The sequence below is a fragment of the Oncorhynchus masou genome, unplaced genomic scaffold (genome assembly GCF_036934945.1).
Source record: "Oncorhynchus masou masou isolate Uvic2021 unplaced genomic scaffold, UVic_Omas_1.1 unplaced_scaffold_4103, whole genome shotgun sequence".
Lineage (NCBI taxonomy): Eukaryota > Metazoa > Chordata > Actinopteri > Salmoniformes > Salmonidae > Oncorhynchus > Oncorhynchus masou.
This window is the reverse complement of record NW_027010501.1, coordinates 1-25,000: the sequence shown is the minus strand read 5'-3', so window position 1 is coordinate 25,000 and position 25,000 is coordinate 1. Positions and strand designations below refer to the sequence as shown.

At 41.9% G+C, this 25,000-nt stretch overlaps 1 protein-coding gene across 2 annotated transcripts; it reads left to right on the top strand.

The window, feature by feature from the left end:
* The first annotated feature begins 3,579 nt into the window (after positions 1-3,579).
* On the top strand, positions 3,580-22,100 carry LOC135534890 (E3 ubiquitin-protein ligase RBBP6-like). Of its 2 annotated transcripts, XM_064961699.1 has the most exons (8): positions 3,581-4,674; positions 9,680-9,779; positions 10,629-10,665; positions 15,307-15,348; positions 16,006-16,094; positions 18,500-18,596; positions 20,693-20,829; positions 21,693-22,100. In XM_064961699.1, the coding sequence occupies exons 1-8, from the start codon at positions 4,509-4,511 to the stop codon at positions 21,727-21,729; spliced, it is 705 nt and encodes a 234-aa protein (XP_064817771.1). In that variant the 5' UTR covers positions 3,581-4,508; the 3' UTR covers positions 21,730-22,100. The 2 variants fall into 2 exon arrangements, with proteins under 2 accessions (XP_064817770.1, XP_064817771.1); XM_064961698.1 differs by lacking the exon at positions 21,693-22,100 and having other exon boundaries at positions 3,580-4,674; positions 20,693-21,363.
* The last annotated feature ends 2,900 nt before the right edge of the window (positions 22,101-25,000 follow it).

Here is a 25,000-nt window from a genome sequence, read left to right as displayed (position 1 = left end):
TCATAATAAATACACTGACTAACCTCTAGTAACTCTTAGTCTGTCTATAATAAATACACTGACTAACCTCTAGTAACTCTTAGTCTGCCCTCACACTGTCTATAATAAATACACTGACTAACCTCTAGTAACTCTTAGTCTGTCTATAATAAATACACTGACTAACCTCTAGTAACTCTTAGTCTGCCCTCACACTGTCTATAATAAATACACTGACTAACCTCTAGTAACTCTTAGTCTGTCTATGATAAATACACTGACTAACCTCTAGTAACTCTTAGTCTGCCCTCACACTGTTTATAATAAATACACTGACTAACCTCTAGTAACTCTTAGTCTGCCCTCACACTGTTTATAATAAATACACTGACTAACCTCTAGTAACTCTTAGTCTGTCTATAATAAATACACTGACTAACCTCTAGTAACTCTTAGTCTGCCCTCACACTGTCTATAATAAATACACTGACTAACCTCTAGTAACTCTTAGTCTGTCTAAAATAAATACACTGACTAACCTCTAGTAACTCTTAGTCTGCCCTCACACTGTCTATAATAAATACACTGACTAACCTCTAGTAACTCTTAGTCTGTTTATAATAAATACACTGACTAACCTCTAGTAACTCTTAGTCTGCCCTCACACTGTCTATAATAAATACACTGACTAACCTCTAGTAACTCTTAGTCTGCCCTCACACTGTTTATAATAAATCCACTGTTTGAAATTGGACATAACTTACATTTCTGTGACATTATGAAATGTTTTCTACTGTTCCTGTGTTTTTTTATTGTGTTTCTGTGTTTTGTAAACTAGGCTACAGTAATAATATCTCAGCTGTTGATTTTGGCTGTGTGTGTGTGTGTGTGTGTGTGTGTGTGTGTGTGTGTGTGTGTGTGTGTGTGTGTGTGTGTGTGTGTGTGTGTGTGTGTGTGTGTGTGTGTGTGTGTGTGTGTGTGCTCTCTCTCTCTCTCCCAGGACTCTGTGGACTGAGAAAACACCTGAATATGTGGCACCTCAGGTGTAGAGTGCCAAAACGCAATGTACTGTCAACAAACAAATGCAACCCGTCACACACACACACACACACACACACACACACACACACACACACACACACACACACACACACACACACACACACACAGTCTATTGAGATAACAAGGCATAGTGATTCTCCTGCTTGGGCTCTGTATTGGTCCTGTATAAAAATCAATTTCGGTCACTTTTCTCTCCTGGGGTGAGATGGTGCTGGTCTCCACCATTACAATTATTCAATTCTATTTCTTTCAGTTGTTGTATTGCTTTAAAAATGAATTATAGATCATAAGTATGTGCTACAGACATCAAAACTTTTAAAATAACACATATAGAATCATGTAGTAACCAAAGAAAAGTGATAAACAAGTCAAAATATATTTGAGATTCTTCAAAGTAGCCACATTTTGTCTTGATGACAGCTTTGAACACTATTGGCATTCTCTCAACCAGCTTCACCTGGAATGCTTTTCCCAACAGTCTTGAAGTATTTCCCACATATGCTAGGCACTTGTTGGCTGCTTTTCCTTCACTTTGCGGTCTAACTCATCCCAAACCATCTCAACTGGGTTGAGGTCGGGTGATTGAGGAGGCCAGGTCATCTGATGCAGCACTCCATCACTCTCCTTCTTGGTCAAATAGCCCTTACACAGCCAGGAGGTGTGATGGGTCATTGTCCTGTTGAGAAACAAATGCAAACCACACAGGATGGCGTATTGCTCCAGAATGCTGTGGTAGCCTTGATGGTTAAGTGTGCCTTTAATTCTAAGTAAAATCACTGACAGTGTCACCAGCAAACCATCACACCTCCTCCTCCATGCCTCACGGTGGGAACCACACATGCGGCGATCATCCGTTCACCTGCATCTCACAAAGACATGGTGGTTGGAACCAAAAATCTCTAATTCGGACCCAAAGGACAGATTTCCATCCGTCTAATGTCCAGTGTTTCTTGGCCCAAGAAAGTCTCTTCTTCTTATTGCTGTTCTTTAGTGGTGGTTTCTTTGCAGCAATTTGACCATGAAGGCCTGATTCACACAGTCTCCTCTGAACAGATGATGTTGAGATGTGTCTGTTCGTTCAACTCTGTGAAGCATTTATTTGGGCAGCAATTTCTGAGGCTGGTAACTCCAATGAACTTATCCTCTGCAGCAGAGGTAACTCTGGGTCTTCCTTTCCTGTGGCGATCCTCATGAGAGACAGTTTCAGTTTCATCATAGTCCTTGATGGTTTTTGTGACTGCACTTTCAAAGTTCTTGACCTTTAATTGTTGAAATGTTCCAGATTGACTGACCTTCATGTCTTAAAGTAATGATGGACTGTTGCTTCTCTTTGCTTATTTGAGCTGTTCTTGCCATAATATGGACTTGGTATTTTACCAAATAGGGCTATCTTCTGTATACCAACCCTACCTTGTCACAACACAACTGATAGACTCAAACACATTAAGAAGGAAAGAAATTCCACAAATTAACTTTAACAAGGTACACCTGTTAATTGAAATGCATTCCAGGTGACTACCTCATGAAGTTGGTTGATAAAATGCCGAGTGTGCAAAGCTGTTATCAAGGCAAACTTCGGCTATTTTGAAGAATCTCAAATATAAAATATATTTAGATTTGTTTAACACTTTTTTGGTTACTACATGATTCCATATGTGTTATTTCATGGTTTTGATGTCTTCACTATTATTCTACAACATAGTGGTTTATCGTGTATTATAAACTAGGTGGTTTAAGCCCTGAATGCTGATTGGCTGACAGCCGTGGTATATCACACCGGATACCAGGGGTTTTTACTGCTCTAATTATGTTGGTAACCAGTTTTTAATAGGGGTTTGTGGTATATGGCCAATATACCACGGCTAAGGGTTGTATCCAGGCCATCCAGGTTGCGTCGTCCTTAAAGAACAGCCCTTAGCCGTGCCATATGGCCGCATACCGCACCTCCTCGGGCCTCATTGCTTCATTCTACAGCTCACAAGAGGGAGACAAAGCTGCACACGTCACCAAAACGTCTAAACCGAAATTTATCTTTGTGGTGTTTTAATGTAACTGTTAATAACTCTAACTGGTCAAGTGTCAACATAAAATTAAAAATAAATAAAATGGACATCAATTATGGACACGGAAGAACAGTTTCTGGGCCTGAAAGACTTCACAACGGAAGACCTTGAAGTGGTTTGTTGCGATGGCAGAACGACCCCGCCCTCCAGTGCTCCTGAACCTGTGGGGATCCGTTTGGACTTTATGATTTTAACAGAAGTAGACTGAATTGTATTTATTTGTATGTATCATTTTTTATTGTTGTTTTTACTAGTTAGTATGAGTATTTTCATCCAAAACGTTTTTTTGTGTGATATTTTACTACCTCGCACAGTAGGTTGCACATTATAGATTGTATTTTTTATTTTTATTTTTATTAATAACAAATCAATACATAAAGCACATGAGGGAACACAAGCATACGTAGATCACAAACAATAGAGATTGTAGTCCGCCAATGAACAGCAAAGAAGAACGTCACCCTCGTTTCCGTTTTCTTGTCAGGCCAGTTTCCGGGCCCGCCATGATGTTCAGAAGACAACGAGGAGCAACTGAAAGACCGTCGAAATGGATGTTATGGATTTAAACAACGAAAATTATAGTTTACAAAGAGATAATTACCGTCGTTTTGGATAAGAAACCTAAGCTAACTGGTTATTAAAGTGTTTATTTCCAGTGACCGTTTTCTAACCAGTTAACTAGTTAGTGTAAAACAAGGTTAGCTGCGGGTAATGTTTTTGTTTTGACTGGTAGGTACACGGACCAAGGCCGCAGATCTCCTTCTCTCATCGTAGGTCACACAAGGATCAACATCGTTTCCTGCGTGGACTGCAACTCCGAAAAGGATCGTTTGAGGACTTTATTTTATTTGGACGTTTGATTTTTTCCTCCCCCCAGACGGATTGAAGATTTTTTAGGACTTTGCGCCGTTTTACGGCGGAAGAGCGACGCTTACGGGCCTCGCATGGACTCCTAACCGCGACCCCGGTGCCGCGCTGCTTTCCGCAGCTACAAGGCCCGTTGTTTCCGCGAGAGAGACTCTACTGACTGTATTAATAACCGTGAAAGAAAAACCCCGTAATGGACACTCGAGGAACTGTACTTTTTCTTGTGTTTTACCGGACACTTAATTAACGAACTGACCGGGTTATTAAAGACGCTGCTTGCTGGTGTCCCGGTCTGTCACTACTAGTAGTTTGGTGTCTTTGACACAAACCGCTACAAGGACTATCTGTGAATACTTCCTCTTAGTTCATTGCCTGTTTTCCCTTCGATATTATCTTATTATAGAATAATCTGGTAGCTTCCCCCACCTTCAGTCTCAGATCGTATCTACTACTGGTTATTGTTATTTCTTAACTAACGTGTTGTTTTCCCCCTCCTTTGTCTTTGAGTTTGAGTTTTTTAAGTGATTAGTTGTGAGAATGTCGTGTGTTCATTATAAATTCTCGTCCAAACTGGACTACAACACCGTGACCTTTGACGGGCTGCACATCACCCTGGCCGAGCTGAAACGGCAGATTATGGGCAGAGAGCGACTCAAAGCCACCGACTGCGACCTGCAGATCACCAACGCACAGACCCGTGAAGGTAACTAACTTGAGTTAGTTAATAAGTTGTTCAGGTTGATTCTACAACGAGCTGATGTTAATCTGTGATGCAGATGCAGTTTTATGGTGTGTACCTCCTGGTAGGGATCGGGGATATGGGCCCAAAACATAATTTATATAGACATCTCTCTCTACATAGGTGTGTGTATATACATACACACATACATATCTCACGGTATTACAAAAGTTGGATTGTATTAATGTATTTGACCCCCCCCCCCCATTTTTTTTATATATATATATTTGTAATTATATAAATTCTACATTTGCTTTGAGTAGAGTGGTCTTTCTCCATTCTGGTTTATTTTTTCCTTTAATTTAGTATTATAAAACCATTTTCTTGCACTCAGTTGTGATCATTCCCACGCAGCCGTGTAGAGGGCTGCACGATGAGGGCCTTATTTTGAACCAAATGTTGCAATTGAACTTGCGATTTAAAGTAAAAACACTTGTCAACTGTTGGAAGTGTAATTATAATAATTATTCTATAGTTAATAGCGGCCACATTGAATGTTTTCTCTTAGCTACTTCATGTAGCTACCATATTCTTGCTTTGTGTTTTCCTCATTGATTTTTAGAAGATACTGTTGTATAAACAACATGCTGATGTTTTTTTAGGTATTATGAGGTTGTATAAGTACGTTTTGCTATAACTAACAGGCGATTAGCATTAGCGGCTAACAACGTTTAGACCCGTACTTGCCAAGAAGAAATGACAAGCTAGCTGTTTGTATATGTAAAACATAATAATAATAATAATAGTGTAACGTCAAGTTCACAACACTGGTGGATTTACATTAAGCGAAGTGAAAACAGCATCGTTGTGATCAACATTGTTGCATGAGCTGCGTTGACCAGGCAGACTGAGTCTCATTGTTGAGGAACCAAAATAAAACTTTTTCCCATCAACAAAAGTATATTCATAATCTCTAGGAACTCATAAGGTGTTGAGATGTTGAGTCCAATCTCTCTAAGGGCTTAGGCTGGGGTGACTTTACGCAGGGAAGAAAGATGTGAAGTTAACTGTTAACTACAGTACTGATGATATATTCCCTGTTCTATAGACTACAGTACTGATGATATATTCCCTGTTCTATAGACTACAGTACTGATGATATATTATATTCCCTGTTCTATAGACTACAGTACTGATGATATATTATATTCCCTGTTCTATAGACTACAGTACTGATGCTATATTATATTCCCTGTTCTATAGACTACAGTACTGATGATATATTCCCTGTTCTATAGACTACAGTACTGATGATATATTCCCTGTTCTATAGACTACAGTACTGATGATATATTCCCTGTTCTATAGACTACAGTACTGGTGATATATTCCCTGTTCTATAGACTACAGTACTGGTGATATATTCCCTGTTCTATAGACTACAGTACTGATGATATATTCCCTGTTCTATAGACTACAGTACTGGTGATATATTCCCTGTTCTATAGACTACAGTACTGATGATATATTCCCTGTTCTATAGACTACAGTACTGATGATATATTATATTCCCTGTTCTATAGACTACAGTACTGATGATATATTCCCTGTTCTATAGACTACAGTACTGATGATATATTATATTCCCTGTTCTATAGACTACAGTACTGATGATATATTCCCTGTTCTATAGACTACAGTACTGATGATATATTCCCTGTTCTATAGACTACAGTACTGATGATATATTATATTCCCTGTTCTATAGACTACAGTACTGATGATATATTATATTCCCTGTTCTATAGACTACAGTACTGATGATATATTATATTCCCTGTTCTATAGACTACAGTACTGATGATATATTATATTCCCTGTTCTATAGACTACAGTACTGATGATATATTATATTCCCTGTTCTATAGACTACAGTACTGGTGATATATTCCCTGTTCTATAGACTACAGTACTGGTGATATATTCCCTGTTCTATAGACTAAAGTAGTGATGATATATTCCCTGTTCTATAGACTACAGTACTGATGATGTATTCCCTGTTCTATAGACTACAGTACTGGTGATATATTCCCTGTTCTATAGACTACAGTACTGATGATATATTATATTCCCTGTTCTATAGACTACAGTACTGGTGATATATTCCCTGTTCTATAGACTACAGTACTGGTGATATATTCCCTGTTCTATAGACTACAGTACTGATGATATATTATATTCCCTGTTCTATAGACTACAGTACTGATGATATATTCCCTGTTCTATAGACTACAGTACTGATGCTATATTATATTCCCTGTTCTATAGACTACAGTACTGGTGATATATTCCCTGTTCTATAGACTACAGTACTGATGATGTATTCCCTGTTCTATAGACTACAGTACTGATGCTATATTATATTCCCTGTTCTATAGACTACAGTACTGATGATGTATTCCCTGTTCTATAGACTACAGTACTGATGATATATTATATTCCCTGTTCTATAGACTACAGTACTGATGATATATTATATTCCCTGTTCTATAGACTACAGTACTGATGCTATATTATATTCCCTGTTCTATAGACTACAGTACTGATGATATATTCCCTGTTCTATAGACTACATTACTGATGATATATTCCCTGTTCTATAGACTACAGTACTGATGATATATTATATTCCCTGTTCTATAGACTACAGTACTGATGATATATTCCCTGTTCTATAGACTACAGTACTGATGCTATATTATATTCCCTGTTCTATAGACTACAGTACTGATGCTATATTATATTCCCTGTTCTATAGACTACAGTACTGATGATATATTATATTCCCTGTTCTATAGACTACAGTACTGATGATATATTCCCTGTTCTATAGACTACAGTACTGATGATATATTCCCTGTTCTATAGACTACAGTACTGATGATATATTATATTCCCTGTTCTATAGACTACAGTACTGATGCTATATTATATTCCCTGTTCTATAGACTACAGTACTGATGATATATTCCCTGTTCTATAGACTACAGTACTGATGATATATTATATTCCCTGTTCTATAGACTACAGTACTGGTGATATATTCCCTGTTCTATAGACTACAGTACTGATGATATATTATATTCCCTGTTCTATAGACTACAGTACTGATGATATATTCCCTGTTCTATAGACTACAGTACTGATGATGTATTCCCTGTTCTATAGACTACAGTACTGGTGATGTATTCCCTGTTCTATAGACTAAAGTAGTGATGATATATTCCCTGTTCTATAGACTACAGTACTGATGATGTATTCCCTGTTCTATAGACTACAGTACTGGTGATGTATTCCCTGTTCTATAGACTACAGTACTGATGATATATTATATTCCCTGTTCTATAGACTACAGTACTGATGATCTATTCCCTGTTCTATAGACTACAGTACTGATGATGTATTCCCTGTTCTATAGACTACAGTACTGATGATATATTATATTCCCTGTTCTATAGACTACAGTACTGATGATATATTCCCTGTTCTATAGACTACAGTACTGATGATGTATTCCCTGTTCTATAGACTACAGTACTGGTGATATATTCCCTGTTCTATAGACTAAAGTAGTGATGATATATTCCCTGTTCTATAGACTACAGTACTGATGATGTATTCCCTGTTCTATAGACTACAGTACTGATGATATATTCCCTGTTCTATAGACTACAGTACTGATGATGTATTCCCTGTTCTATAGACTACAGTACTGGTGATATATTCCCTGTTCTATAGACTACAGTACTGATGATATATTATATTCCCTGTTCTATAGACTACAGTACTGATGATATATTCCCTGTTCTATAGACTACAGTACTGATGATGTATTCCCTGTTCTATAGACTACAGTACTGATGATATATTCCCTGTTCTATAGACTAAAGTAGTGATGATATATTCCCTGTTCTATAGACTACAGTACTGATGATATATTATATTCCCTGTTCTATAGACTACAGTACTGATGATATATTCCCTGTTCTATAGACTACAGTACTGATGATGTATTCCCTGTTCTATAGACTACAGTACTGATGATGTATTCCCTGTTCTATAGACTACAGTACTGGTGATATATTCCCTGTTCTATAGACTACAGTACTGATGATGTATTCCCTGTTCTATAGACTACAGTACTGATGATATATTATATTCCCTGTTCTATAGACTACAGTACTGATGATATATTCCCTGTTCTATAGACTACAGTACTGGTGATATATTCCCTGTTCTATAGACTACAGTACTGATGATATATTCCCTGTTCTATAGACTACAGTACTGGTGATATATGCTGTGTACCATGTGCTTCTATAGAGTACAGTACTGATGATATATGCTGTGTACCATGTGCTTCTATAGAGTACAGTACTGATGATATATGCTGTGTACCCTGTGCTTCTACAGACTACAGTACTAATGATATATGCTGTGTACCCTGTGCTTCAATAGACTACAGTGATATAATGATATATGCTGTGTGCCCTGTGCTTCTATAGACTACAGTACTAATGATATATGCTGTGTACCCTGTGCTTCTATAGACTACAGTGATATAATGATATATGCTGTGTGCCCTGTGCTTCTATAGACTACAGTACTAATGATATATGCTGTGTACCCTGTGCTTCTATAGACTACAGTGATATAATGATAAATGCTGTGTACCCTGTGCTTCTATAGACTACAGTGATATAATGATATATGCTGTGTACCATGTGCTTCTATAGACTACAGTGATATAATGATAAATGCTGTGTACCCTGTGCTTCTATAGACTACAGTGATATAATGATATATGCTGTGTACCATGTGCTTCTATAGACTACAGTGATATAATGATATATGCTGTGTACCCTGTGCTTCTATAGACTACAGTGATATAATGATATATGCTGTGTACCCTGTGCTTCTATAGAGTACAGTACTAATGATATATGCTGTGTACCCTGTGCTTCTACAGAATACACTGATGAGGAGGTTCACATCCCCAAACACTCGTCAGTGATCGTCAGACGCACCCCCATCGGGGGGGTCAAACCAGCAGGCAGAACGTTCATTGTGTACGTAGCTATGACATTGTGACCCTGTGTCTATCTGCATGATATGAGTATGGTAGTACTCAATCGCCTGTCGATCCTAATAGCCTCCACACACTAGTATCCAATCTAATATTAACCCCTCCCCCATTGCCTGTTGATTACAATACCCTCCCCTCCAGACACTAGTATCCAATCTAATAGTAACCCCCTCCCCCATTGCCTGTTGATTACAATACCCCCCCTTCCAGACACTAGTATCCAATCTAATAGTAACCCCCTCCCCCATTGCCTGTTGATTACAATACCCCCCCTTCCAGACACTAGTATCCAGTCAGACGGTAGTACCACCCCCCCTCCACACACTAGTATCCAATCTAATAGTAACCCCTCCCCCATTGCCTGTTGATTACAATACCACCACCCCCTCCAGACACTAGTATCCAATCTAATAGTAACCCCCTCCCCCATTGCCTGTTGATTACAATACCACCACCCCCCCAGACACTAGTATCCAATCTAATAGTACCCCCCCCATTGCCTGTTGATTCCAATACCCCCCTCCACACAGCCACACAGTAGTATCCAGTCAGACGGTAGTACCCCCCTCCACACGCTAGTATCCAGTCAGACGGTAGTACCCCCCCTCCACACGCTAGTATCCAGTCAGACGGTAGTACCCCCCCTCCACACACTAGTATCCAGTCAGACGGTAGTACCCCCACTAGTATCCAGTCAGACGGTAGTACCCCCACTAGTATCCAGTCAGACCAGCCTAGCTCTTCCATCCTAAAGCTCCAACTCCTCTCTTTTGTCTGGTCCATGTCTGTGGTGGTTGTTGACATGTTGTTGTTTCTTCCTGTTTGTTTGTAGTGACCGTTCTGACATGGCTGCTGGATCCTCCAGACCCGTATGTAACAAAGCACTCTCATTTTCCTTACTGTCTCTGTCCTCCTTTTATAAACTCTGCTCTGGTTTGTTGGTTAGAGGAGACTGTGTAAACTCTGTTCTGAATTGGTAACCAGTTTAACTCTTGAGTTGTCATGGTGATTTAATATTCTGTTTTGATGGTTCCCAACTGCTGTTCTCTGTTGTTGCTGTTGTAACTCACTGTGTTTTTATTTTAAATGTTGTTCAATGTGTTGATGGATCTGAACGATATTGTGACTGTATTTCATATTGAAACAACGGATAGCGTGGTGTTGTTAGCCTGCCACTGTGCAGAGCCCGTCCACCATCCCCTTGTGTGTTGAGACGATGCTTCATGATCCTACAGGCAGGATGGCAGATTACTGCGCTGCCTTACGTCAAATCAATGGGAGCTTTTTCCTTCACGTGGTGTTGTAGCAATGAGTTTGTGACGCATTGACTGTAAGACTAATGCATACATTTTGTATGGAAACCTGTGTGTGTGTGTGGGGGGGGGGTAAATCATTTGGTTCCTGTTCAACAGTGTTCTAAACCTGAAGTTAATTGCTGATATTTGGCTGTCTTAATGTTGTTCTCTCATCATATTCTGACATTTTTAATATGGACTGGACATAGTTGATCCTTTTGTTCTCTCAAAGTTTTTATTTATTTATTGTTTCACTACAAACTACTTAGAAATGCGATGCATTTTGTCTACTTTGCAATATTTTTTATAACTTAAAGCTAAACTGTAAACTAGGTGTTAAATACTTACTATGATGACTACTGAATTTACGATCATGTTTGGTACAGTTTTTTTAATATTTTTTTTTAAAGCGGTGCAATGATGATACCATTACGACATCACAGAGACTATTATGACATCACTGAAATGATCCATTATGACATCACAGGGTTCTAACTGGGCTGACTGTGTGGCATGGTAGGTTCCCGTGGCGACAGGGTTGTGTTTGGTTGCTGCTGTACGCTGCCAGAACTGTCAATAAAGAGGTTATGTGTTCTGTTGTGAGCACGTGCACCACCACACCAGACCCTGTGTCTTCCCTTCACAGTGACCTCTGAACCTTCCAACCTACCAGCCTCTACTATGATGATGATGATGACAGCGACGACGAAGAGTTTATAGCTTACTAAACCAGACCTCTCTACCCTCCCTCCTTCCCCTTTGTCCCTTGTCTAGTGTTATGATGGCTAGTGTTTACTACTATTGTATAATGATTATGGTAGTGAACATATTGTTTAAAAGAAACACATTTTATGATATTGTTTTGCAGTGTTTCCATATAATGCATTAGATAGATCATCCTAAGTGGACCCATAGCGCCTCACTCTAGACACTGCTGTAGATGAGGAGTAGTGAAGGCATCATGGTTCACTTCACCTGTTACCATAGCCTCATGCAGTGGCTCGGGAAGTAGGCTCTTGGGTTAACTGGTGCAACGTGATCTAATTGGTTACCTAGACCGGCCTAGCTCTAAAACCTAATCCTGTTAGCCCATAGTCTGTTCCCTAGACCGGCCTAGCTCTAAAACCTAATCCTGTTAGCCCATAGTCTGTTCCCTAGACCGGCCTAGCTCTAAAACCTAATCCCGTTAGCTCATAGTCTGTTCCCGAGACCGGCCTAGCTCTAAAACCTAATCCTGTTAGCCCATAGTCTGTTCCCGAGACCGGCCTAGCTCTAAAACCTAATCCTGTTAGCCCATAGTCTGTTCCCTAGACCGGCCTAGCTCTAAAACCTAATCCCGTTAGCCCATAGTCTGTTCCCTAGACCGGCCTAGCTCTAAAACCTAATCCTGTTAGCCCATAGTCTGTTCCCTAGACCGGCCTAGCTCTAAAACCTAATCCCGTTAGCCCATAGTCTGTTCCCGAGACCGGCCTAGCTCTAAAACCTAATCCTGTTAGCTCATAGTCTGTTCCCTAGACCGGCCTAGCTCTAAAACCTAATCCCGTTAGCCCATAGTCTGTTCCCTAGACCGGCCTAGCTCTAAAACCTAATCCCGTTAGCCCATAGTCTGTTCCCTAGACCGGCCTAGCTCTAAAACCTAATCCTGTTAGCTCATAGTCTGTTCCCTAGACCGGCCTAGCTCTAAAACCTAATCCCGTTAGCTCATAGTCTGTTCCCGAGACCGGCCTAGCTCTAAAACTTAATCCCGTTAGCCCATAGTCTGTTCCCTAGACCGGCCTAGCTCTAAAACCTAATCCCGTTAGCTCATAGTCTGTTATATATGTACATCTTCTCCCAAACTAGCCAGGCTGTAGTACCAACTACTACTATTGGTGTAGCTAGTCAGGCTGTAGTACCAACTACTACTGGTGTAGCTAGTCAGGCTGTAGTACCAACTACTACTGGTGTAGCTAGTCAGGCTGTAGTACCAACTACTACTGGTGTAGCTAGCCAGGCTGTAGTACCAACTACTACTACTGGTGTAGCTAGCCAGGCTGTAGTACCAACTACTACTAGTGTAGCTAGCTGGGCTGTAGTACCAACTACTACTACTGGTGTAGCTAGCCAGGCTGTAGTACCAACTACTACTATTGGTGTAGCTAGCCAGGCTGTAGTACCAACTACTACTATTGGTGTAGCTAGCCAGGCTGTAGTACCAACTACTACTATTGGTGTAGCTAGCCAGGCTGTAGTACCAACTACTACTATTGATGTAGCTAGCCAGGCTGTAGTACCAACTACTACTAGTGTAGCTAGTCAGGCTGTAGGACCGACTACTACTAGTGTAGCAAGCCAGGCTGTAGTACCGACTACTACTAGTGTAGCAAGCCAGGCTGTAGTACCAACTACTACTACTACTAATGTAGCTAGTCAGGCTGTAGTACGGACTACTACTACTGGTGTAGCTAGTCAGGCTGTAGTACCGACTACTACTACTGGTGTAGCTAGCCAGGCTGTAGTACCGACTACTACTACTGGTGTAGCTAGCCAGGCTGTAGTACCGACTACTACTACTGGTGTAGCTAGCCAGGCTGTAGTACCGACTACTACTACTGGTGTAGCTAGTCAGGCTGTAGGACCAACTACTACTACTGAAGTAGCTAGCCAGGCTGTAGTACCAACTACTACTATTGGTGTAGCTAGCCAGGCTGTAGTACCAACTACTACTATTGGTGTAGCTAGCCAGGCTGTAGTACCAACTACTACTATTAGTGTAGCTAGCCAGGCTGTAGGACCAACTACTACTATTGGTGTAGCTAGCCAGGCTGTAGTACCAACTACTACTACTGGTGTAGCTAGCCAGGCTGTAGTACCAACTACTACTATTGGTGTAGCTAGCCAGGCTGGAGTACCAACTACTACTACTGGTGTAGCTAGCCAGGCTGGAGTACCAACTACTACTACTGGTGTAGCTAGCCAGGCTGTAGTACCAACTACTACTATTGGTGTAGCTAGCCAGGCTGTAGGACCAACTACTACTACTGGTGTAGCTAGCCAGGCTGTAGGACCAACTACTACTACTGGTGTAGCTAGCCAGGCTGTAGTACCAACTACTACTACTGTAGCTAGCCAGGCTGTAGTACCAACTACTACTATTGGTGTAGCTAGCCAGGCTGTAGTACCAACTACTACTACTGTAGCTAGCCAGGCTGTAGTACCAACTACTACTATTGGTGTAGCTAGCCAGGCTGTAGTACCAACTACTACTACTGTAGCTAGCGAGGCTGTAGTACCAACTACTACTATTGGTGTAGCTAGCCAGGCTGTAGGACCAACTACTACTACTATTGGTGTAGCTAGCCAGGCTGTAGGACCAACTACTACTACTAGTGGTGTAGCTAGCCAGGCTGTAGTACCAACTACTACTACTAGTGGTGTAGCTAGCCAGGCTGTAGTACCAACTACTACTATTGGTGTAGCTAGCCAGGCTGTAGGACCAACTACTACTACTATTGGTGTAGCTAGCCAGGCTGTAGGACCAACTACTACTACTGAAGTAGCTAGCCAGGCTGTAGTACCAACTACTACTACTGGTGTCACTATCCAGGTTGTAGTACCAACTACTACTACTGGTGTAGCTAGCCAGGCTGTAGTACCAATGCACCCCCCCCAGCACCAGTTCCTGTGTGAATCTCAATGTTTCAGCGGTTCCTCCTCACGTCGTATTGGAGAAGGACGACGGTGAGGAGATGGTCAGGCTCTGCTGCGTTCCTCCCCTAGGAACAGATCTCGGATCAGCTTCCCTGCCACCAAATCCTTACCATAACCATTCGCGTGCGATGAAGAACTGAGCCCAGATCAGTGTTTTAGAGTGGGGAAACTCTGACCCCTTCCACCATGGTGTTCCTGATGGCCTTCTGGTCAGAACTACTGAACCATACCATTGGTGTAACTGTCACACTGGTAGTGATATGAGTTGACTGGATATATATGATCTGCCTCTCTGGCTGTGGAATAGGGGTGATCAATCTACTGTGTGTCCTTGATTCCTCACCTCCTGCCTCCTCCTCAAAAGACGGGTGGGCGGTATCTTCTCCTCCGCCAGTGTCTTTTCAGAAGGAGACGGGAAGGAGCCGTGTCATCTAGATTTGAGCCCATGTCTGCTCCCAGGCAGACAGGTGGTGATGTCCCACCTTGACTCTGTTCTGTCTTTTTAATGTTGCTCTTCTCCTTCAGACCGACTCTTCACCGTCCGTCTCCCTGGCCCAGCTCTCTAAGGTACTGTCTCTCCCTGTGTGTGTTTTGGTCTTTGGGAATCAGGTTGGGGTTCATTTATTAATGTCGACTCAATTTGAGGCATGAATTAAAATGTAAATTGATTATCATCTTAACTCTTGGCATCTTCCTCTAACTCCATTCCTCTCTCCTCATCCCTCTCTCCTCATCCCTCTCTCCTCATCCCTCTCTCTTCATCCCTCTCTCTTCATCCCTCTCTCTTCATCCCTCTCTCTTCATCCCTCTCTCTTCATCCCTCTCTCTTCATCCCTCTCTCTTCATCCCTCTCGCCTCCCTCTTCATCCCTCTCTCTTCATCCCTCTCGCCTCCCTCCTCATTCCTCTCCATACTCCTCATTCCTCTCGCCTCCCTCCTCATTTCTCTCTCCATACTCCTCATTCCTCTCGCCTCCCTCCTCATTTCTCTCTCCATACTCCTCATTTCTCTCGCCATACTCCTCATTTCTCTCTCCATACTCCTCATTTCTCTCGCCATACTCCTCATTTCTCTCGCCATACTCCTCATTCCTCTCGCCATACTCCTCATTCCTCTCGCCATACTCCTCATTCCTCTCGCCATACTCCTCATTCCTCTCGCCATACTCCTCCTCGTTCCTCTCGCCCATACTTCTCCTCCTCCCATTCCTCCCTTTCTCTTCAGACTGCCAACCTAGCGGAGGCCAATGCATCAGAGGATGACAAGATCAGAGCCATGATGTCCCAGTCCAACAGTGAATATGACCCCATACAGTGAGTGTAACACACACACAGCAGGGTTGGGCGGTATCCGCGTGATCATGCCGTCATGCCGCCCTTCTCATCCCAGGTCTTAGTGCTGAAAATGCAACAACAAAAAGCCCATTGGGTGTCCATTACCAGAATGCTAACAAAATTAGTGATGGAGAATTTCCATGGAGGCTGCTAGCTAAATATGCTAACGGGAGCAAACTAAAATAAACAAATTGCAATCCAGCTCATAAATAGATACACTAAATGACCCAAAGTATGTTGACACCTGTTCCTCGAACATCTCATTACAAAATCATGGGCTTTAATATGGAGTTGGACCTCCCCTTTGCTGCTATAACAGCCTCCAGTCTTCTGGGAAGGCTTTAATATGGAGTTGGACCCCCCTTTACTGCTATAACAGCCTCCAGTCTTCTGGGAAGGCTTTAATATGGAGTTGGACCCCCTTTGCTGCTATAACAGCCTCCAGTCTTCTGGGAAGGCTTTAATATGGAGTTGGACCCCCTTTACTGCTATAACAGCCTCCAGTCTTCTGGGAAGGCTTTAATATGGAGTTGGACCCCCTTTGCTGCTATAACAGCCTCCAGTCTTCTGGGAAGGCTTTAATATGGAGTTGGACCCCCTTTGCTGCTATAACAGCCTCCAGTCTTCTGGGAAGGCTTTAATATGGAGTTGGACCCCCCTTTACTGCTATAACAGCCTCCAGTCTTCTGGGAAGGCTTTAATATGGAGTTGGACCCCCCTTTACTGCTATAACAGCCTCCACTCTTCTGGGAAGGCTTTAATATGGAGTTGGTCCCCCTTTACTGCTATAACAGCCTCCAGTCTTCTGGGAAGGCTTTAATATGGAGTTGGACCCCCCTTTACTGCTATAACAGCCTCCACTCTTCTGGGAAGGCTTTAATATGGAGTTGGTCCCCCTTTACTGCTATAACAGCCTCCACTCTTCTGGCAAGGCTTTCCACTAGATGTTGTAACATTGCTGCCATAACAGCCTCCACTCTTCTGGGAAGGCTTTCCACTAGATGTTGGAACATTGCTGCTATAACAGCCTCCACTCTTCTGGGAAGGCTTTCCACTAGATGTTGGAACATTGCTGCAGGGGACTTGCTTCCATTTAGCCACCAGCATTAGAAAGGTCAGACTGTTGGGCGGTTCGACCTGTCTCACAGTTGGGAGTACTAATTCATCCCAAAGGTGTTCGATAGGGTGGAGGGCAGGGCTCTGTGCAAGCCAGTCAAGTTCTTCCATACCGATCTCGACAAAACATTTCTGTATGGACCTCGCTTTGTGTGCGGGGGGAGTTGCCATGCCGAAACAGGAAAGGGCCTTCCTCAAACTGTTGCCAAAAGGTTGGAAGCGCAGAATCATCTAGAATGTCATTGTATGCTGTAGCACTAAGATTTCCCTTCACTGGAACTAAGGGGCCCGAACCATGAAAACCAGCCCCAGACCATTATTCCTCCTCCACCAACCTTTACAGTTGGCGCAATGCACACAGGCAGGTAGCGTTCTCTGGCATCTGTCAAATCACACGTTTTATTCAAGTCAAGTTAAAAATAGACAGATCATTTATAGATTTATTTTTGTCTTCAACTCCAAATAGAACCGTATAGTCCCAAGGTCTCATCTGACATTTTCGTTAAAAATGAAGAACCATCTAAAGATGTGTTATACAGTGCTTTCGGAAAGTAGTCAGACCCCCCCTCCTTGACCTTTTTCCACATTTATGTTACGTTACAGCCTTAATTTAAAATGGATTACATTGTCCCCCCTGTCAATCTACACACAATACCCCATAATGACATCACAATACCCCATAATGACATCACAATACCCCATAATGACGTCACAATACCCCATAATGACGTCACAATACCCCATAATGACGTCACAATACCCCAAAATGACGTCACAATACCCCATAATGACATCACAATACCCCATAATGACAAAGCAAAACCACATATTTTTTAAAAATGTTTTCAAAAATGTATAATAAAAATTAGTCTGAAATATCACATTTTACATAAGTATTCACTAGCCAATCGGTCTGTCTCTTGCTGCGTGAGGAGAAGCATAATCTATGGAAAATGTTACATACCCTGGCCAAATTCTAGTCCTCAATCTCAAGTCAAAGTACAGTTCAAGTCAAGTCTCAAGTTGTTTTTAATTTTCTATCGAGTTGCCTCTCAAGTCATCAAATTTTGTGACTGGAGTCCGACTCGAGCGTGGACTCCACACCTCAGTGGCAGGATGAACCGTAGATGATGGGGTGATGCAAGATGATCTCTGTCATGACAAGATCTCTGTCAGAGTTTCTATGTACGTGTAGTCGACCCAGTATTCCGGTCTACTTGGTGCTCACGGACCTTTTTCAATGTGTTTTTCCTGTCTCTCCTCCTCAGTTACTCTAAGAAGGCCATAGGACCGCCTCCTGCACATTACACCTGCTATCGCTGTGGCAAGAACGGACACTACATCAAACACTGCCCCATGCAGATGGTACTACACTACACTACATAACACTACACTACATAACACTACACTAACACTACACTACATAACACTACACTACATAACACTACACTACATAACACTACACTACATAACACTACACTACATAACACTACACTATACTAACACTACACTACATAACACTACACTACACGACACTAGACTACACTACATAACACTACACTACATAACACTACACTACATAACACTACACTACACTACACTAAATCACACTACACTAAATCACACTACACTACATAACACTACACTACATCACACTACACTACATAACACTACACTACATAACACTACACTACATAACACTACATAACACTACACTACATAACACTACATAACACTACACTACATAACACTACATAACACTACACTACATAACACTACATAACACTACACTACATAACACTACACTACATAACACTACACTACATAACACTACATAACACTACACTACATAACACTACACTACATAACACTACATAACACTACATAACATTACACTACATAACACTACACTACATAACACTACATAACACTACACTACATAACACTACACTACATAACACTACACTACATAACACTACACTACATAACACTACAATACATAACACTACACTACACTACATAACTATACATAACACTACACTACATAACACTACATAACACTACACTACATAACACTACACTACATAACACTACACTACATAACACTACACTACATAACACTACACTACATAACACTACACTACATAACGCTACACTACATAACACTACACTACATCACACTACACTACATAACACTACATAACACTACACTGCATTACACTACATTACACTACACTACATTACACTACACTACATAACACTACACTACAAAACACTACAATACATAACACTACACTACATCATAACGCTACACTACATAACACTACATAACACTACACTACATAACACTACACTACATAACACTACATAACACTACACTACATAACACTACACTACACTACATAACACTACACTACATAACACTACATAACATTACACTACATAACACTACATAACACTACACTACATAACACTACACTACATAACACTACGACTACATAACACTACACTACATAACACTACACTACACTACATAACACTACACTACATAACACTACATAACATTACACTACATAACACTACACTACATAACACTACATAACACTACACTACATAACACTACACTACATAACACTACACTACATAACACTACACTACATAACACTACACTACATAACACTACATAACACTACACTACAATACATAACACTACAATACATAACACTACATAACACTACACTACACTGCATAACACTACACTACATAACACTACACTACATCACACTACACTACATCACACTACACTACATCACACTACACTACATCACACTACACTACATCACACTACACTACATAACACTAAACTACATAACACTACATAACACTACACTACATAACACTACACTACACTACATAACACTACACTACATAACACTACATAACATTACACTACATAACACTACACTACATAACACTACATAACACTACACTACATAACACTACACTACATAACACTACACTACATAACACTACACTACATAACACTACATAACACTACACTACAATACATAACACTACAATACATAACACTACATAACACTACACTACATAACACTACACTACATCACACTACACTACACTACATAACACTACATAACATATGGTATCTGTGTTGTAGGATAAGAGCGTAGAGGCTCCTAAGCCAGTCAGGGAATCCCTACATATACACTACATAACATGACATATGGTATCTGTGTTGTAGGATAAGAGCGTAGAGGCTCCTAAACCAATCAGGACCAGTAAGGGCATCCCTACATATACACTACATAACATGACATATACACTACATAACATGTCATATGGTATCTGTGTTGTAGGATAAGAGCGTAGAGGCTCCTAAGCCAGTCAGGGCATCCCTACATATACACTACATAACATGACATATGGTATCTGTGTTGTAGGATAAGAGCGTAGAGGCTCCTAAGCCAATCAGGACCAGTAAGGGCATCCCTCAGAGCTTTATGGTGAAGGCTGAACCAGGAACTAAAGGAGCCATGTTGACCAGCACTGGAGAATATGCTATTCCTGCTATAGACGCGTATGTACCAAACACTCTGTCTCTCTCTCTGTCTCTCTCTCTGTGTCTCTCTCTGTCTCTCTCTCTGTGTCTCTCTCTGTGTCTCTCTCTGTCTCTCTCTCTGTCTCTCTCTCTGTCTCTCTCTCTGTCTCTCTCTCTGTCTCTCTCTCTGTCTCTCTCTCTCTGTCTCTCTCTCTCTGTCTCTCTCTCTCTCTCCGTCTCTTCGTGTTCTGGGTAGGAAGGAGAGACTATATATAATGTGTTGCAGGGAGGCCTATGCTCTGGGTAGGAAGGAGAGACTATAGATAATATATAATGTGTTGCAGGGAGGCCTATGCTCTGGGTAGGAAGGAGAGACTATAGATAATATATAATGTGTTGCAGGGAGGCCTATGCTCTGGGTAGGAAGGAGAGACTATAGATAATATATAATGTGTTGCAGGGAGGCCTATGCTCTGGGTAGGAAGGAGAGACTATAGATAATATATAATGTGTTGCAGGGCGGCCTATGCTCTGGGTAGGAAGGAGAGACTATATATAATATATAATGTGTTGCAGGAGGCCTATGCTCTGGGTAGGAAGGAGAGACTATAGATAATGTGTTGCAGGGAGGCCTATGCTCTGGGTAGGAAGGAGAGACTATAGATAATGTGTTGCAGGGAGGCCTATGCTCTGGATAGGAAGGAGAGACTATAGATAATATATAATGTGTTGCAGGGAGGCCTATGCTCTGGGTAGGAAGGAGAGACTATAGATAATATATAATGTGTTGCAGGGAGGCCTATGCTCTGGGTAGGAAGGAGAGACTATAGATAATATATAATGTGTTGCAGGGAGGCCTATGCTCTGGGTAGGAAGGAGAGACTATAGATAATGTGTTGCAGGGAGGCCTATGCTCTGGGGAAGAAGGAGAGACTATAGATAATATATAATGTGTTGCAGGGAGGCCTATGCTCTGGGTAGGAAGGAGAGACTATAGATAATATATAATGTGTTGCAGGGAGGCCTATGCTCTGGGTAGGAAGGAGAGACTATAGATAATATATAATGTGTTGCAGGGAGGCCTATGCTCTGGGGTAGGAAGGAGAGACTATAGATAATATATAATGTGTTGCAGGGAGGCCTATGCTCTGGGTAGGAAGGAGAGACTATAGATAATATATAATGTGTTGCAGGGAGGCCTATGCTCTGGGTAGGAAGGAGAGACTATAGATAATATATAATGTGTTGCAGGGAGGCCTATGCTCTGGGTAGGAAGGAGAGACTATAGATAATAGATAATGTGTTGCAGGGAGGCCTCATGCTCTGGGTAGGAAGGAGACTATAGATAATGTGTTGCAGGAGGCCTATGCTCTGGGGAAGGGAAGACTAGATAATGTGTTGCAGGGAGGCCTATGCTCTGGGTAGGAAGGAGAGACTATAGATAATATATAATGTGTTGGGCAGGGAGGCCTATGCTCTGGGTAGGAAGGAGAGACTATAGATAATATTTAATGTGTTGCAGGGAGGGCCTATGCCTGGTAGGAAGGGAGAGACTATAGATAATATATAATGTGTTGCAGGGAGGCCTATGCTCTGGGTAGAAGGAGAGACTATAGATAATAGATAATGTTTGCAAGGCCTATATAGGTACGGAAGGAGCTTTATATAGATAATGTGTTGGAGGCCTATGCTCAGGTAGGAAGAAGGCTATAGACTATAGATAATGTGTTGCAGGGAGGCCTATGCTCTGGGTAGGAAGGAGAGACTATAGATAATATATAATGTGTTGCAGGGAGGCCTATGCTCTGGGTAGGAAGGAGAGACTAGATAATGTGTTGCAGGGAGGCCTATGCTCTGGGTAGGAAGGAGACTAATATATAATGTGTTGCAGGGGCGGCCTATGCTCTGGGTAGGAAGGAGAGACTAGATAATGTGTTGCAGGGAGGCCTATGCTCTGGGTAGGAAGGAGAGACTATATATAATGTGTTGCAGGGAGGCCTATGCTCTGGGTAGGAAGGAGAGACTATAGATAATATATAATGTGTTGCAGGGAGGCCTATGCTCTGGGTAGGAAGGAGAGACTATAGATAATGTGTTGCAGGGAGGCCTATGCTCTGGGTAGGAAGGAGAGACTATAGATAATATATAATGTGTTGCAGGGAGGCCTATGCTCTGGGTAGGAAGGAGAGACTATATATAATGTGTTGCAGGGAGGCCTATGCTCTGGGTAGGAAGGAGAGACTATAGATAATGTGTTGCAGGGAGGCCTATGCTCTGGGTAGGAAGGAGAGACTATATAATGTGTTGCAGGGAGGCCTATGCTCTGGGTAGGAAGGAGAGACTATAGATAATATATAATGTGTTGCAGGGAGGCCTATGCTCTGGGTAGGAAGGAGAGACTATAGATAATATATAATGTGTTGCAGGGAGGCCTATGCTCTGGGTAGGAAGGAGAGACTATAGATAATATATGTGTTGCAGGGAGGCCTATGCTCTGGGTAGGAAGGAGAGACTATGATAATGTGTTGCAGGGAGGCCTATGCTCTGGGTAGGAAGGAGAGACTATAGATAATATAATGTGTTGCAGGGAGGCCTATGCTCTGGGTAGGAAGGAGAGACTATGATAATAATAGTGTTGCAGGGAGGCCTATGCTCTGGGTAGGAAGGAGAGACTATATATAATGTGTTGCAGGGAGGCCTATGCTCTGGGTAGGAAGGAGAGACTATAGATAATATATAATGTGTTGCAGGGAGGCCTATGCTCTGGGTAGGAAGGAGAGACTATAGATAATATATAATGTGTTGCAGGGAGGCCTATGCTCTGGGTAGGAAGGAGAGACTATATAGATAATGTGTTGCAGGGAGGCCTATGCTCTGGGTAGGAAGGAGAGACTATAGATAATATATAATGTGTTGCAGGGAGGCCTATGCTCTGGGTAGGAAGGAGAGACTATAGATAATATATAATGTGTTGCAGGGAGGCCTATGCTCTGGGTAGGGAGGAGAGACTATAGATAATATATAATGTGTTGCAGGGAGGCCTATGCTCTGGGTAGGAAGGAGAGACTATAGATAATGTGTTGCAGGGAGGCCTATGCTCTGGGTAGGAAGGAGAGACTATAGATAATATATAATGTGTTGCAGGGAGGCCTATGCTCTGGGTAGGAAGGAGAGACTATATATAATATATAATGTGTTGCAGGGAGGCCTATGCTCTGGGTAGGAAGGAGAGACTATATATAATGTGTTGCAGGGAGGCCTATGCTCTGGGTAGGAAGGAGAGACTATAGATAATATATAATGTGTTGCAGGGAGGCCTATGCTCTGGGTAGGAAGGAGAGACTATGATAATGTGTTGCAGGGAGGCCTATGCTCTGGGTAGGAAGGAGAGACTATAGATAATATATAATGTGTTGCAGGGAGGCCTATGCTCTGGGGAAGAAGGAGAGACTATAGATAATGTGTTGCAGGGAGGCCTATGCTCTGGGTAGGAAGGAGAGACTATAGATAATATATAATGTGTTGCAGGGAGGCCTATGCTCTGGGTAGGAAGGAGAGACTATATATAATGTGTTGCAGGGAGGCCTATGCTCTGGGTAGGAAGGAGAGACTATAGATAATATATAATGTGTTGCAGGGAGGCCTATGCTCTGGGTAGGAAGGAGAGACTATAGATAATATATAATGTGTTGCAGGGAGGCCTATGTTCTGGGTAGGAAGGAGAGACTATAGATAATATATAATGTGTTGCAGGGAGGCCTATGCTCTGGGTAGGAAGGAGAGACTATAGATAATATATAATGTGTTGCAGGGAGGCCTATGCTCTGGGTAGGAAGGGAGAGACTATAGATAATAGATAATGTGCTGCAGGGAGGCCTATGCTCTGGGTAGGAAGGAGAGACTATAGATAATATATAATGTGTTGCAGGGAGGCCTATGCTCTGGGTAGGAAGGAGAGACTATATATAATGTGTTGCAGGGAGGCCTATGCTCTGGGTAGGAAGGAGAGAGACTATAGATAATATATAATGTGTTGCAGGGAGGCCTATGCTCTGGGGTAAGAAGGAGAGACTTATATATAATGTGTTGCAGGGAGGCCTATGCTCTGGGTAGGAAGGAGAGACTATAGATAATATATAATGTGTTGCAGGGAGGCCTATGCTCTGGGTAGGAAGGAGAGACTATAGATAATATATAATGTGTTGCAGGG